General features: G+C 36.8%; 1 protein-coding gene across 11 annotated transcripts in view; it reads right to left on the bottom strand.

Annotated features, from left to right (window-relative positions):
• LOC144973031 (double-strand break repair protein MRE11-like) overlaps positions 1–15,035 on the bottom strand; it is a 39,693-nt gene that overhangs the window by 6,885 nt on the left and 17,773 nt on the right. For all 11 annotated transcript variants that reach the window (XM_078914980.1, XM_078914989.1, XM_078914986.1 and 8 more), the window contains 5 exons: positions 12,494–12,585; positions 11,300–11,388; positions 5,054–5,173; positions 836–1,202; positions 137–266 (listed from right to left, as the gene is read on the bottom strand). In XM_078914980.1, the coding sequence (XP_078771106.1) occupies positions 137–266; positions 836–1,202; positions 5,054–5,173; positions 11,300–11,388; positions 12,494–12,585 (798 nt within the window). The remainder of the gene's footprint in view (positions 1–136; positions 267–835; positions 1,203–5,053; positions 5,174–11,299; positions 11,389–12,493; positions 12,586–15,035) is intronic.

Genomic DNA, 15,035 nt, shown 5'->3' with positions numbered 1-15,035 from the left:
TAATACTAAAGCCTTTGTGGCCCTCAAGGACTACTTTTTCTTTTCTTTTTCTTTTTAATGATGCAACTAGACAATTGTATGAGGTTAAGTATAATTAAGTGAAGAATCTTTTTTTTTTTTTAAATCATGGGCTTACATCAGAGCTTTTTTGGATTTAAAACTCATCATCTGGTCCAAAGTTTTTTGATTTTGATTCCTCTTGCCAGCTTGGGTAGATCTACCATTTCTCCTCGTTGAAGTAGCAGAATTTGAAATTGAATTCTCTTCTTTAGATGTAAAGGGCATAGGGGGGGGGGGGGTAAAAGAAATATAGAAATTTACAAAGAGGAAATTAACAGGTTACCTGGGACATAATTATGAAAATATTCTTTACCAAGGGACCAATAAAATCATATCAGTTTAGAGACTTTTATTATCATTTAACTATCACAGCCAGACATGACATTAAGGCAAAAATCATCTCATAAAATATGAAGATATATAGAATGAAGATGAGTCCCTCGGAATGGAATTGTAATCATATATATCTATTTTCCGGCAACACTGCTATTGACTAGGTATTTAAGTTACACCTGAGTGGTGTGAGAGAATGTGAGTAAAGAGCCTTTTTCAAGGTCTCAACTTTGCACAGCCAGCAACGGGACTTGTACTATATCCATACCAGTCCATTGGAAATTTTCATACCACTAGACCACAGGTCTGCACAGATCAAATGGCTGTATCAATAAAACACATAGGTCTTTGAGTCCTTGAATGCTTATCACCAAGTTAATTGATTTTCTATTTCAATTTTACAACAACATTACTAATTTGCATTACAGTTACAGATACTAACCAGTCTCATCTAAACTTTCATCCTCGTCTTTAATAACAACAGGTTTCTTTCCTCTTCCTCTAGCAGCCCCAGAGTTTGATCCTCGACTTCCTCTTGTTGATCCACCTCCTCTACTGCCTCTCCCCCTTCCCCTTCCTTTCCCTCTTCCAGTGGGTGCAGGAACTGGAATATCTCCATCTGATCCAGCACCTCCCTCTTCATCTGAAAACCCGTATGTTCCACCTTGAGATTCCCTGATGGACTGTGCTCTCTTGATGGCCTCCTTTGCATCTTTCTCTTCCTCTGCATCTCGTTTTTTACGTTCTTTGTAACTCAATACATCAGTTACTATGGAGTCTTCTTGGGTATTCCGCAACTTTAAATAATCCTAAGAATAGATAAAAAGCAATAGCATTATCAAAAATGAAAAATGCTTTTATTTATTTTAAAATATAACTCAAAGAACCATTCTCTTATTTTCTGTTTCTGTGAAAAGAAGGTTCAAAGAACAGTTACAACAACATTGACAATAATGACAAAACTTGAAGCAATGTCATTAAAACTATATTCTAACAGTCAATAGGCAATCTGGTCAATTATTACTGAGAGTCGCCAGAGTAAAACCCATTTGTTTTTGTTTTTACAGATAGAGGAAAATAACTTATTTTCTTTCATTCTTTTTTTCTTTTTTCTTTTTTTTTTTTAAAAATCAGTCTAAAGACATTTTACCTAATATAATTGATGCTAAATAGGAGGTAGGTCACTAAAATGAGAGCATTTGAGTTAATTATGCATCACCAGTCGATTCAGATCTGAGACTATATTGTCACTATTTGAACCTTAGTTATAAAAGGAAAAGAGCATGCAATTTCTGGAGCTGACTTTACAAAAATGTTTTGTCTTTGTATGGTACAGTCAGTGGGAAATCAATTTTTTTGGTGAAATTTCAAGTATTATCAACCATCTGACGGGAAAATTGAATGTCTGCATCTTCAACTGAGTAATAAATGAATGCACCTTAAAGGATAAAAAAATGAATAACGCCAGTGCTAGTTGAGATGCAATGCATGACTGGCTACACATGGCATTGATGGCCTGATGAATAACATCTAAACCTTTAAGAGTCAACATAGAGCATGGTCAGACTGGGTGACGATTACCGTGGAAAAGACACTTTCTATATTTACCACACCACTCATTCCAAGTGTAAATGACTACATGACAATAAGTTGAGACAGATATTGTCTGAGTGCACAATATGTGTAGTATAACACGGGATTGTTGATTCAATGTGATACACTGGGGGGGGGGGGGGGGTTGTGAGGTGCAATAAGCATGGTGGAAACTAGAAATTAACTATACACATAGAATCTCTATACAACTAACATATCTGTATTAACCATTATGCCTATTAACCCCACCCAGTCAATCTTCTTAATTGGTATTCTCTTGAAAATATTAAAAAGAAAGGAGGAAACAAAAAATATATAATTAAAGGCTGAGACAAAAGTAAAAAAAGAAAAATGCAAACGTAAGCATCATAATCTCATCAGTTTGTAAAGAATATGGTTCTAAGAAGTTAGTAAATGGTAGCTACATCAAATTGTAACGCTTTTGCAAACACCCCTGCCCCCTTCCCACAAACACACAAAAATATGAGACAGTTACTACAAATGTACTAAGCAAATACATTATAACAATATTCACATCTGGAAAAGATCAATGATCCATGGTAAAGTGTATCTTGGCAGGATACAATTTCTCAAATATAAGCCACTTCTGATAGCACTTGTCTCAGTGAACTTTGTGATTCACACGGTATGTTTTGGTTTACATGTTGTCTCTTTAGCGAATATAAACCAATAAATCATATCGTCTTGTTTAAGAGCTAATAGGCTTTAAAAATCTTTAAATGTTCTGTGATAATTTCATGCATAGATACAATTTTTCAAAGTTATAAAAACAACATTGATTGTTAATTTGACAATTTTGAGTATATATACTGGTGATCAAAAATGTGTATCCACCTGCTTTGTTTTGATTTCAAATGTCAGTAATTCAATAGATGCAAACAAAACCTGATGGAACTGGTTTTTATACCAGTTATCTTTAATTTGATGGGTGATTTGATACATAAGACAGATTTAGCTAGAGCAAGGACCATTGTTTAAAAGGAAGTAAGAAAAGGAAACTTCAAAACATAAATGGCATTGTTTGTTTTGTTTTTAAGGGTTTTACGGCGCTTGCAACACTTTAAGGTCATATCAGCGCCAGTAAAAAAGAAGAAAATGGGATAGTAAAAAGTTCTAGAATTACAATAAAAGTACCCAAGAAAAAGTAAGACAAAGGGGAATTGGTTCAAATAGGAAACATGTAGATTCCAAGAGCACACCATCAAAGTACTTAGTTTGAGATCACCTAAAAGTCTCATTCAGACACAAGCATAGGCCCCCACTAAGAGGAATACACTCAAAATGTTTTACAAATCATATATATATAATATAAATAAAACATAATACAGTACATAACAGAGAGATGATTTACAAGAAAAAATATATCATCTCCCAAAACAACAACTATGCATTCGACTGTTTCCCTCCCAGTCAGGCCCTGCCAGGGCCAGGGCAAAACCATGTCATCCCACAGAAGACACAGTATGTACCTCCCTGCCCACAATGGGAGGGCAGGAACCCCACCCAGATAAATGGCATTCTTACAACATTTATTTGTTGAATGTTTCACAGAAAGTTATGGCCACTGATGAAATTTGTGATAGTCAATATCTGGTGTGTCCTCCATTAGCATTAATCACTGCAATCCATTTTCTTAGCATAGATCCTGTCAATGTCCAGTTAAAGTTGAGCAATGTTGTCCCACACATTTCTGAGAGTTTCGAATAGTTCATCATTGTTTTTGGGGTTGTGGATCCATCACACAAAGTTCTCAACCGATAAAGCACCAAAAATGTTCAATAAGCTCTAGGCCTGGAGAAAGTACATGCCACGGTTCAATGACATTGACTTCACTGCCTCCCAAAAAGTTTGGTGATAATAGCTCTTTGAGAAGGGGAATTGTCAAGCTGAAATGTAGGTTTGATGTTATTGGAGAAAGGTATGGACATAGGCTTGGACAATTTCTCTGGTGAATCTTTCCCTTGTTAGATTTCAGGTTTTTTTCTATTCTTGTTTTTTATTTTTTGGTGATAAGCAGTGTTCGATAGTCCCTGCTAATGCTTCCTCAAACCATGTCTTGGCCATATCCTCTGTTTGGAGATTCAATAACACATGACTGCTCATATCCTTCATTTCTTCTTCTGTAAAACAGAAATTTTACCATCATATCCACCAATAAAGAACCAAGATTTATTAGTGAATGATTCACAGTCCCCCGCTGACAATCCTGAACCCAGGAGAGTTCTACAATGCTTTTGTCTTAAATGAAGACATAACAACAGTCGTCTGGCAACAATGCTGTATTCGTGAAGTCAAGACCGGACTGTTTGTCTGCTTATTTGGCATCCAGGAAAATTACGTGCAGTTATGATTGTGGTTCAAAATAGGTGTTGAGTATGAATAAAGTAATCCTCAACTTGAGTAGGTATTTGTGGCCTTCCAGTTCCTGGGCAATCCTATACTGTCTGTGTGGCTTGAAACGGCCACCTTAAAGCATGAGCAGTTGGTTTGGTAACATTAAACATCTAAGCAACATATCTCACTGACTGACATACTTGAAGATTGCCAATTGCAAGAAAACGCTCTTCTAAAGCCAAATGTGGTATAACGTGAAACGATAAATTACATATTTTAAACTGTTTTTTCTGCAATAAAATTTATCAACGTAAATGTGGATTACGAAATTTTAATTCTACCCACTTCCTGTTGACAGCAACATACAAAGTCTCAAAACAGCATGTGGACATCATGAGACCAAAGGAATGGACAAAGACAAAAATAACTATACACATGATTGATGAATGCTACTCATAATAACAGTGAAAGTTCATAAAACTTGGTAAATTAATAAGAAAATCAGAATGATTTAAAATGTGTATACAAATTTATGATCATGAGTATATACTATTTCAAATTATTACATATTATTACATATCTAATACACAAATAAGTATCATAGTCAAGATTCGTAGTATCATTTTCACGATTAACATTCAATTGACATGTTCACCTTTATACATTGGGGAGTATCAACATATAACTTTTAAAAATAATAACAATCTCTTACCTGTGTTTTTGATAGCTGATAATTGACAAGTTCCTTGATTGCGTCTCTTTCTTCTTTTTCCACAAATTCTTTGACTGCTAGTCCCATTCCCTTCTCACTCAAAAGTTCAAGACGGTTTTCCTGTAAATGAAAATTCGTGTTTAGAAAGATTAAGAGAGAGAAAAAAAAAACACAACAAAGTTTTAATATTTATTGAGTAATGACTGTTTCACAACATTAAAGTAAGTAATTGTTTGTCTTTTAGAATTGTTTGAATGAGAAGGGAATTTTTTTTTAGTGAAGAAATAGATATCTTTCTTAGCATGATGGTAAAAAAAAAAACAAAAAAAAATGCTGTCCAAACAGGCCTTCCTTTTCTCCTTATCATCTACTTTACACTTTTACAGGTCTTGATAAGAAAGGAACTTCATTTTACCAGATATGAATTTTTAAAAAAACAAAATAAACATAAAACAAGAAAAAATTGTTTTTTTTTAAAACCTAAAAAACAAAACAATACAGTAACAACAAAATAAAAAAAAAAACATAAAAAAAGACAAACAGAGCTTTGATAAACTGTCAGACAAAATTTAGTATATTCTTAGTTATTAGGTATGGAACTGATGATAACATGTCAAGATTGTTATCACCAGACAGGAAATCTATTATTCTTTCGATTGATACCATTACCAGTGTTTCATCCATATTCGTTTTAGACTTATTAATTTTTTTTCCATTGCCAATCATTTTTTTTAAATGGCAAAATATGTCAAGTTTCGAATTATGTGTTCTTAGATTTAAATCACCAGTGTTTGTTGTTTTCAGCTATTGCGAATAGAGGTAAACTAGAAATTTCCCGAACACTACTATTAGCCTTAGTGAATAATGTATACAGTATCGCAAAAAAAAAAAAATAATAAATAAATAAATAAATAAATGGATTTATCCCAAGTTTTTTCTAAAATTAGAGCACTCCACCAGTAAACAAAAAACTCCAAACCTCTCCCCCCACCCCTTGACTATGCCTGTGATTGATGTTCATGCTCACACTGTCCGTCAGCATTTGTTTGAAAATGGATTGCAACTGTATAAATCATTTATGAGGCCTATGTTTTCTGAGAAGAACAAAAGATCTAGACTTCAGTGAGCAGCATTTCATTTTATCTCATTTAAAATGGAATTCAAGTAAATGAAGCAATGTCCTGTGTATTGAAAATCTCTTTGAAATTGGAAAAAAAAGATAGAAGAATGTGGTGCTCATTTCAAAAGTGAAAGATATCATCCAGATAAAACCGCGGAACTTCCTAATTGTAGGATAGTTCAGTCTTGATTTGGGGAGGGATTATTGGAACTTCGAAAACAGATAAATAAATGTAGTACAAATACAAGGACTAAATGCCTAAAAAATACATTGAAAAAATATTATAACCACATAATTTGTTATGGTAATATAGGGGAATTGTGAAAGTGAAGGATTGTAACGAAAATATTAGGATGGTTGTTATGATGATGATGATGATGTTGATGATGTTGTTGTTGATGCCATTTTTTCAATGACTACGATGTTTCTTTTTTTTTAGGATAATCTTCTTCTTCTTCTTCTAGGTTCCATGCCTGGTCCAGGCTTCGGATACTGCATGAATTATCTCTCTCCATTCCTCCCTGTCTCTTGCTTTTAGGATAATAAAGATTTATTATTATTATTATTATTATTATTATTATTATTATTAATTTTCCTTTAATTGAAGCTGGACAATATATCCTTTTCTCACATGATAACACAAACAGAGACGCCAACTTAAAATTTGGCTCACAGGAGTTTCAGACACCACTCGTAGGAATTTCAATGCCGAAAGAGGAATTTCCGCACACAAGAAAAAGGAATTCCAATGGTATTTGATATTGTGTTTACATATTGTATAGTTCTAAATAGATAACTGATTAGATTATATTATGATAAATAAACACAATGCCAAATACAATCCCAAAGTTTCCTTATTTCAAATGAAGTAAAGCGCCAAAACCTAATGGTAGAGATTGTAGTACTGGTGGTAATGTGGTGTTGGTGGTTGTAGTAATGATGAAGATGTGATAGTGGTTGTTGTTGTTGTAGTAGTAGTAGTAGTGATGATGATATGGTGGTGGTGGTGGTTGAAGTAGTAGTTGTAGTGATGATGATGTGGTGGTGGTATAGAGGTTGTAGTAGTTGTGGTCGTGATGATCATGATGTGGTGGTGGTTGTAGGAGTGGTGGTAGTGTTGTTGATGTGGTGGTGATGGTGGTTGTAGTACAAATGGTAGTGATGATATTGTGGTGGTGGTGGTGGTTGAAGTAGTAGTTGTAGTGATGATGATGTGGTGGTGGTATAGTGGTTGTAGTAGTTGTGGTCGTGATGATAATGATGTGGTGGTGGTTGTAGTAGTGGTGGTAGTGTTGTTGATGTGGTGGTGATGCTGATTGTAGTACAAATGGTAGTGATGATATTGTGGTAGTGGTGGTTGAAGTAGTAGTCGTGGTAGTGATGATAATGTGGTAGTGGTGGTTGTAGTAGTAGTAGTGGTAATGATGATGTGGTTGTGGTGGTTGTAGTAGTAGTGGTAGTGATGATGATGTGGTGGTGGTGGTTGTAGTAGCAGTGGTGGTGGTAGTGATGAAGATGAAGTGGTAGTGGTGCTTGTAGTAGTAGTGGTAGTGATGATGTGGTGGTGGTGGTTGTTGTATTAGTAGTGATAGTGATGATGTGGTGGTGGTGGTGGTTGTAGTAGTAGTGGTAGCGATGTTGAAGTGGTCGTTGTAGTAGTAGTGGTAGTTGCAGTGATGATGATGTGGTGGTGGTGGTTGCAGTAGTGGTGGTAATGATGATGTGGTGGTGGTGGTTGTAGTAGTAGTGGTAGTGATGATGTGGTGGTGGTTGTAGTAGCAGTGGTAGTGATGATGTGGTGGTGGTGGTTGTAGTAGTAGTGGTAGTGATGATGTAATGGTGTTGGTGGTGGTTGTAGTAGTAGTGGTAATGATGATGTGGTGGTGGTAGGTGTAGTAGTAGTGGTAGTGATGATGATGTGGTGGTGGTGGTTGTAGTAGTAGTGGTATTGATGATGTAATGGTGTTGGTGGTGGTTATAGTAGTAGTGATGATGATGTGGTGGTGGTGGTTGTAGTAGTAGAGGTCGTGATGATGATGTGGTAGTGGTGATTGTAGTGGTAGTGGTGATTGTAGTGGTAGTGGTGATTGTAGTGGTAGTGGTGATTGTAGTGGTAGTGGTAGTGATGATGTGATGCTGGTGGTTGTAGTAGTAGTGGTATTGATGATGATGTGGTAGTGGTGGTTGCAGTAGTAGTGGTAGTGATGACGATTTGGTTGTGGTGGTTGTAGTAGTAGTAGTAGTGATGATGATGTGGTGGTGGTTGTAGTAGTAGTGGTAGTGATGATGATGTGGTGGTGGTTATAATAGTGATGGTAGTTGTGGTAGTGGTAGTGATGATGATGTGGTGGTGGTGGTGGTTGTAGTAGTAGTAGTTGTGGTACTGATGATGTGGTGGTGGTGGTGGTTGTAGTAGTAGTAGTTGTGGTACTGATGATGTGGTGGTGGTGGTGGTGGTTGTAGTAGTAGTGGTAGTGATGATGATGTGGTGGTGGTTGCAGTAGTGGTGGTAGTGATGATGGTTGTAATACTAGTAGCAATGATGATGATGTGGTGGTTGGAGGGGGGGGGGGTATCCTTGGAACAAATTGACCTCACCGGAATTTGACGGAAGTTGCCCGGAGCTCGGAATTTTTTGCTCCAGACCGGAGTTTTTTCCTGTGAAACAGGAGTTTTGGCATCACTGCACACATGCTCATCGTTAGAATGAAATTAGAAAGTTTTTAGATATCATCCCATTTATTGATCTTTGGCCAGTTGTTTCACCTGATATTAACAAAATCAAATATCTATGTGATCATTTGAAAAGAGAATTAAGAGTCTGTCCATACAACAATTACAAAGACGAATTGTTTCAAACTTTGGTTGACATTGGGGAGGTCATTTCAAATGAGCGAAATAAAAACCTGACATCTTCTTTGAGACGCATGCTATATATGCAATTTATAAGATGAATTTAGTGATTAAACACAATATTAAAACTAAAATTGTTTCAAAGTTTAAAAAAAAAAAGAATTTTGTGCTTGTTCTTGCTTTAGCCAGCTTTGATTTCAAACATCTTTTCATAGAAAGGTTAGAGCTCCTCGGTACATTAAAATGTCTTATTGATCCATATATCAAAATCTGCAGAAATGAGAAACCTTTTCAATAGTCTAAACTTGTAACTATCCATCAAGGTTGTGAAACTCAACACAACTCCAAGTATGTGTGTACTTATTTTTATTTGATGGTGTATATGGTAGAGTATCCACCAAATGCAATCAAAGTGCTTTGGGAGGAGTTCCAATCCATCACCATTTGACATGTAGGATGAGACAAGATGTTGATATTGCACTATTACAAGTTCTGACAGAAACAAGGCTGTTACCAGCCAATTCCGCATATTAGATCTAAATATGTCCAGAAAATGCATATAGTTACAGTGGAAAAGTCAAAGAAATCACAATATCTTGATTGCGACATGTCATTTTGATGCGCAATAACTTTTTAATATTTTTCATTGGTCCCCTGTAAACTGAAGCAATACAAACATTCATGTCTTGTCTTTTTAATATGGACTATTCCAATGCTGAGGGGTGAAATGATGAATATCAACCGTGCATTATTTCATGGGAGTTGAGGGTCGTGGCGGGTGTTTTAAAAATCATTTCAAAGCCACAAATTACTTATCTGCCAATCAAAGTTTCTAATAATTTCCCTTTGACTCATACTCATAATGCAGCAATTTGTGCTAGTATATGTTGTAAAAGAACAAAATAAATTTACTTTAACTCATAAAGCAACAGTTTGAGTCAGCATATCCTTTCTTAAAAAAATATAGCATTGTGGAGAACATTGTGCTTATTTGAGTCAATAAAAAAAATGATACGGCGCACACCTCTACTGAAAGATTTGAAAAATAGAAATGTATTTTTTAAAAATAGATAAACAGATAACTTGATTTCCTTTTATAATTTTAAGTCAGTTTGAAAGTTCGTTAAGTCAAACAGATATCATAAAAAATTTACCGAAGACACAAACACACTCATGGCCACACCCTCAACTCTATCTGTCCAGTAGAGTCCTTACTTCCGTTGTGTTGATTTAGCAGTGATCAGTGTTGTTATGTAGTAGTGTGTTCTCATTGAGTGTATGTTTATGTGTGTGCGTGTGTGTGTATGTGTGTGCGTGTGTGTGTATGTGTGTGTGTGAGGTGTATACATGTGTGTGTGTGTGTGTGTGTTTTGGAATGTGGTTGCGTGGAAGAAAAAAAAAAAGGGGGGGGGGGGAGGGGGGTGTCCATCAAGTAGAGAAATTCCTGAGCAAGGGGGGGGGGGGGGGGGGGGGTGTTTGCTAGGAACTGTCAGATTGGCATTTTTCAGCAAATCGTGGCATTCATAGTGATATAATTCACTTGATCACATAACGGTATTTGAAATTTTAAACAAGTTTCACCGATTAACAACATCAACTAATATTACTGCTGATATTACTGTCGCTTTTATGCCATCGATGTGATAATTATTGCCCTGGGAAATATTTAGTTAAACGTTTCGGCAAACTGTCAATTGGTTCTGTCTAGCTTCTAGCCCGAACAAACCAAATGTAGACAGATTCGGGGACTTGATATTTTTCGTGTCCGCTTCAGATTTTCATTTGACCTCACATAAGTAAAGGGGAGACATTCCAATAGCTCCTACATCCCAAGTATTCATTCAATTTGTATTTTCACCGTTGACCTTTTGTCAGGCGTTTATTTATTCAATTTGTCATCATATAAAAGCGTTTTAAAAACTCTAGAACAAACCTTGATAGATTTGTGAAAGTTTAAAATTTCCTAATTTGACCATTGTTTTGATTCTCGGCCGCCATTTTAATTTGTGAAGTATTAAAGGTAGTGCAAAGCACTCCCAAGTAAAGCATGGTAAAGACTTGCGACTTATTGATATTGATATCTACTGACTGATAAACTAAAATCATGCCAAATAAAGCACGGCAACAATGACAAGCACATCGATTAAAATGTGCATCTAATCGTAATCAGGCTAATCAAGAAAATGATTCTGGAAATATCGAATGAAAATAGTTCTTTCCCCGCGAAATTGCGGGCTTTTTACTAGTGTCGCAAAAGAACAAAATAAACTTACTCCTTCTGCAGCATCAAAATGATTATGTACCATGTCTTCTACTCTCCCACTGTCCAAAACCATTGGCTGCACATCTGTCAATTTTACACCTAAATCAGAGGCAAAGAGATCTTTGTTAGTTGACGTCCATTAGTATATGAGCATTAAATCATCCCAACTATCAAGTAACCTCTGTGGTGTAATGGTAGCATGTCTAACAGGTAATCAGTTGGTTTATAATTTAATTCCCAGTCAAGGCAGGCAGATTTGGGATGTTTCTTGTATTTTTCTTTCTGCTTTGTCTGGCGCACCTTTTCAGATCTTTTTCTTACATCAAAGCCAGTTCTTTAATTTGATATTTAAGTACACTCTAAAAATTCTCGTTGCTCCTGATAGCAGTGGATATTTTAGTAACCCAGTCACACCTGAGCCAAGTGAGGTAATGTGTGTAAAATGCCTTATCCAAGGACACAATGCAGGGCGATTACTGTCATCCACTTGACCAATGACCACACTTAACATACCTGGACTTTTGTGACAAGAAGATACACTATACCCTGGAGCCATCTGTGCCAGTTTTACGACATTGAACACACTCTAAGCAAGGTCATATCACCACCATTAAAAATGAAGACAATGGAATGGTCAAAATGTTGACTTTAGCTGAGTTTACAAGGATCAATGAAAAAATAAATAAATAGGAAAACAACTTATTCAAATTGGAAATAGAGGTAAATCAAAGAGCAATGTCTGTGAATCTGGTCTAAAGCCACATCCTGACACAGGCAAAGGTTTCCTGCAAAAATGGAATGTACTCGATCTACACTGATTGTACATTTGTGGCTTATAGGCAGGGGGGTTGTGCATACTGATGAAAAGACGCGTCAAGTTGTCAGGTGAGGGCAATGCAGTTTGTGCAGTTGAACACAGCATGATTGGAGCATCTTAATTTTACAGTTATAACTTCTTAAAGCTGTAATAATCTTGAGATATATCACGGCATACTTTTATAACTTCTTACGAAAAATGATAAGCTGATGAGACACATCACTGCATACTTTTATAACTTCTTAAGAACTATTATAAGCTGAAAAACATCAAAACATACTTTTATCACTTATTAAGAACCATGAAAAGATGATGAGAAACATCACTGCATACTTTATAATTTCTTAATAACTATGATAAGCTGATGAGAAACATCACTGTAATTACCTGGAACAGAGTCTTGTTTTCTGATTTGTTTACGCAAAAAGTGAATAATTTGTTTGGGATTGGCAACACGATCTACAAATTGTTTTCCAAACCTAAAAATAAAGAAGAAAATATAAGTTTCAAAATATAAAACATCAATTTCCAACAGTATTCTTTAAATGTATAAGAAAAAATATACAACAAATGTAATAATAATACAGTGAGACCTCTCTAATTGGGAAATATATCACCCTAGAAATCGTCCCATTTACCAGGTTTTCCCAGTTTCCGGAAAGGTGGAGATTTCTGTTGTCCTACAAGACCATGCATCGTTTCGTTTGTTTTTGTTTGTTTTTAAGGGTTTTTCAGAGCTTGCAACACATTTAGGTTATATCAGCGCCAGTAAAAAGGAAGAAAATGGGATAGTAAAAAGTTCTAGAATTACAATTAAAGCATCCAAGAAAAAGTAAGAAAAAGGAGAACTGGGAACAAATAGGGATCAGATGTAGATTCCAAGAGCACACCATCAATGTACTTAGTTTGAGAGATCACCCAGAGACGCCAACTTTAAATTTGGCTCACAGGAGTTTCAGACACCACTCGTAGGAATTTCAATGCCGAAAGAGGAATTTCCGCACAAAAGAAAAAGGAATTGTAATGGTATTTGGCATTGTGTTTAACTGATTAGGATTATATTATGATACATAAACACATTGCCAAATACAATCCCAAAGTTTCCTTATTTTAAATGTAGTAAAGCGCAGAACCTTAATGGTAGAGATACTGGTGGTAGTGAGAATGATGTGGTGTTGGTGGTTGTAGTAATAGTGGTAGTGATGATGATATGGTGGTGGTGGTGGTTGAAGTAATAGTGGTAGTAATGATGATATGGTGGTGGTGGTTGTAGTAGTAGTGGTAGTGATGATGATATGGTGGTGGTGGTTGTAGTAGTAGTGGTAATGAGAATGATACGGTGTTGGTGGTTGTAGTAATAGTGGTAGTGATGATGATATGGTGGTGGTGGTGGTGGTTGAAGTAATAGTGGTAGTAATGATGATATGGTGGTGGTGGTTGTAGTAGTAGTGGTAGTGATGATGATATGGTGGTGGTGGTTGAAGTAGTAGTTGTAGTGATGATGGTGATGTGGTGGTGGTTGTAGTAGTAGTGGTAGTTGCAGTGATTATGATGTGGTGGTGGTGGTTGAAGTAGTTGTGATAGTGATGATGTGGTGGTGGTGGTTGTTGTAGTAGTAGTGGTAATGATGATGTGGTGGTTGTAGTTGTAGTGGTAGTGATGGTGATTGAAGTAGTAGTGGTAGTGATGATGATGTGGTGGTGGTTGTAGTAGTAGTGGTGGTAGTGATGATGATCTGGTGAAGATGATGGTTGTAGTAGTGGTGGTAGTGATGACGTAGTATTAGTGGTAGTGTTGATGACGTGGTGGGGGTGGTTGTAGTAGTAGTGGTAGTGATGATATTGTGGTGGTTGTAGTAGTAGTGGTAGTGATGATGTGGTGGTAGTTGTAGTAGTAGTGGTAGTGATGACGTGGTGGGGGTGGTTGTAGTAGTAGTGGTAGTGATGATGTGGTGGTAGTGGTTGTAGCAGTAGTGGTAGTGATGATGTGGTGGAGGTGGTTGTAGTAGTAGTGGTAATGATGATGTGGTGGTAGTGGTTGTAGTAGTAGTGGTACTGATGATGTGGTGGTAGTGGTTGTAGTAGTAGTGGTAATGATGATGTGGTGGAGGTGGTTGTAGTTGTAGTGGTAATGATGATGTGGTGGAGGTTGTGGTTGTAGTAGTAGTGGTAGTGATAACGATGTGGTGGTGGTGGTGGTGGTTGTAGTAGTAGTAGTGGTAATGATGATGTGGTGGTGGTTGTAGTAGTAGTTGTGGTACTGATGATGATGTGGTGGTGGTGGTGGTTGTAGTAATAGTGATAGTGATGATGATGTGGTGGTGGTTGCAGTAGTAGTGGTAGTTGCATTGATGATGATGTGGTGGTTTCAGACGTAGTGGTAATGATGATGTGGTGGTGGTGGTTGTAGTTGTAGTGATGATGTGGTGGTGGTGGTTGTAGTAGTAGTGGTAATGATGATGTGGTGGTGGTGGTTGTAGTAGTAGTGGTAGTGATGATGAAGTGGTGGTGGTGGTTGTAGTAGTAGTGGTAGTGATGATGTGGTGGTGGTGGTGGTTGTAGTAGTAGCGGTAGTGATCATGATGTGTTGGTGGTGGTTGTAGTAGCAGTGGAAGTGATGATGATGTGGTGGTGGTGGCTGTAATAGTGATGGTAGTGGTAGTGATGATGATGTGGTGGTGGTGGTTGTAATAATGATGATGATGTGGTGGTGGTGGTTGTAGTAGTAGTTGTGGTACTGATGATGATGTGGTGGTGGTGGTGGTTGCAGTAGTATTGGTAGTGATGATGGTTGTAATTCTAGTGGCAGTGATGATGATGTGTCCTTGGAACAATTTGACCTCGCCGGAATTTGACGGAAGTTGCCCGGAGCCCGGAATTTTTTGCTCCAGACCGGAGTTTTTTCCGGTGAAACCGGAGTTTTGGCATCA

This window comes from Berghia stephanieae, chromosome 5 (genome assembly GCF_034508935.2).
Source record: "Berghia stephanieae isolate SIO BIC M18660-M18661 chromosome 5, UCSD_Bste_1.3, whole genome shotgun sequence".
NCBI lineage: Eukaryota > Metazoa > Mollusca > Gastropoda > Nudibranchia > Aeolidiidae > Berghia > Berghia stephanieae.
Note: the sequence above shows the minus strand (reverse complement) of the source record. Positions and strands in the feature narration are given on the sequence as shown.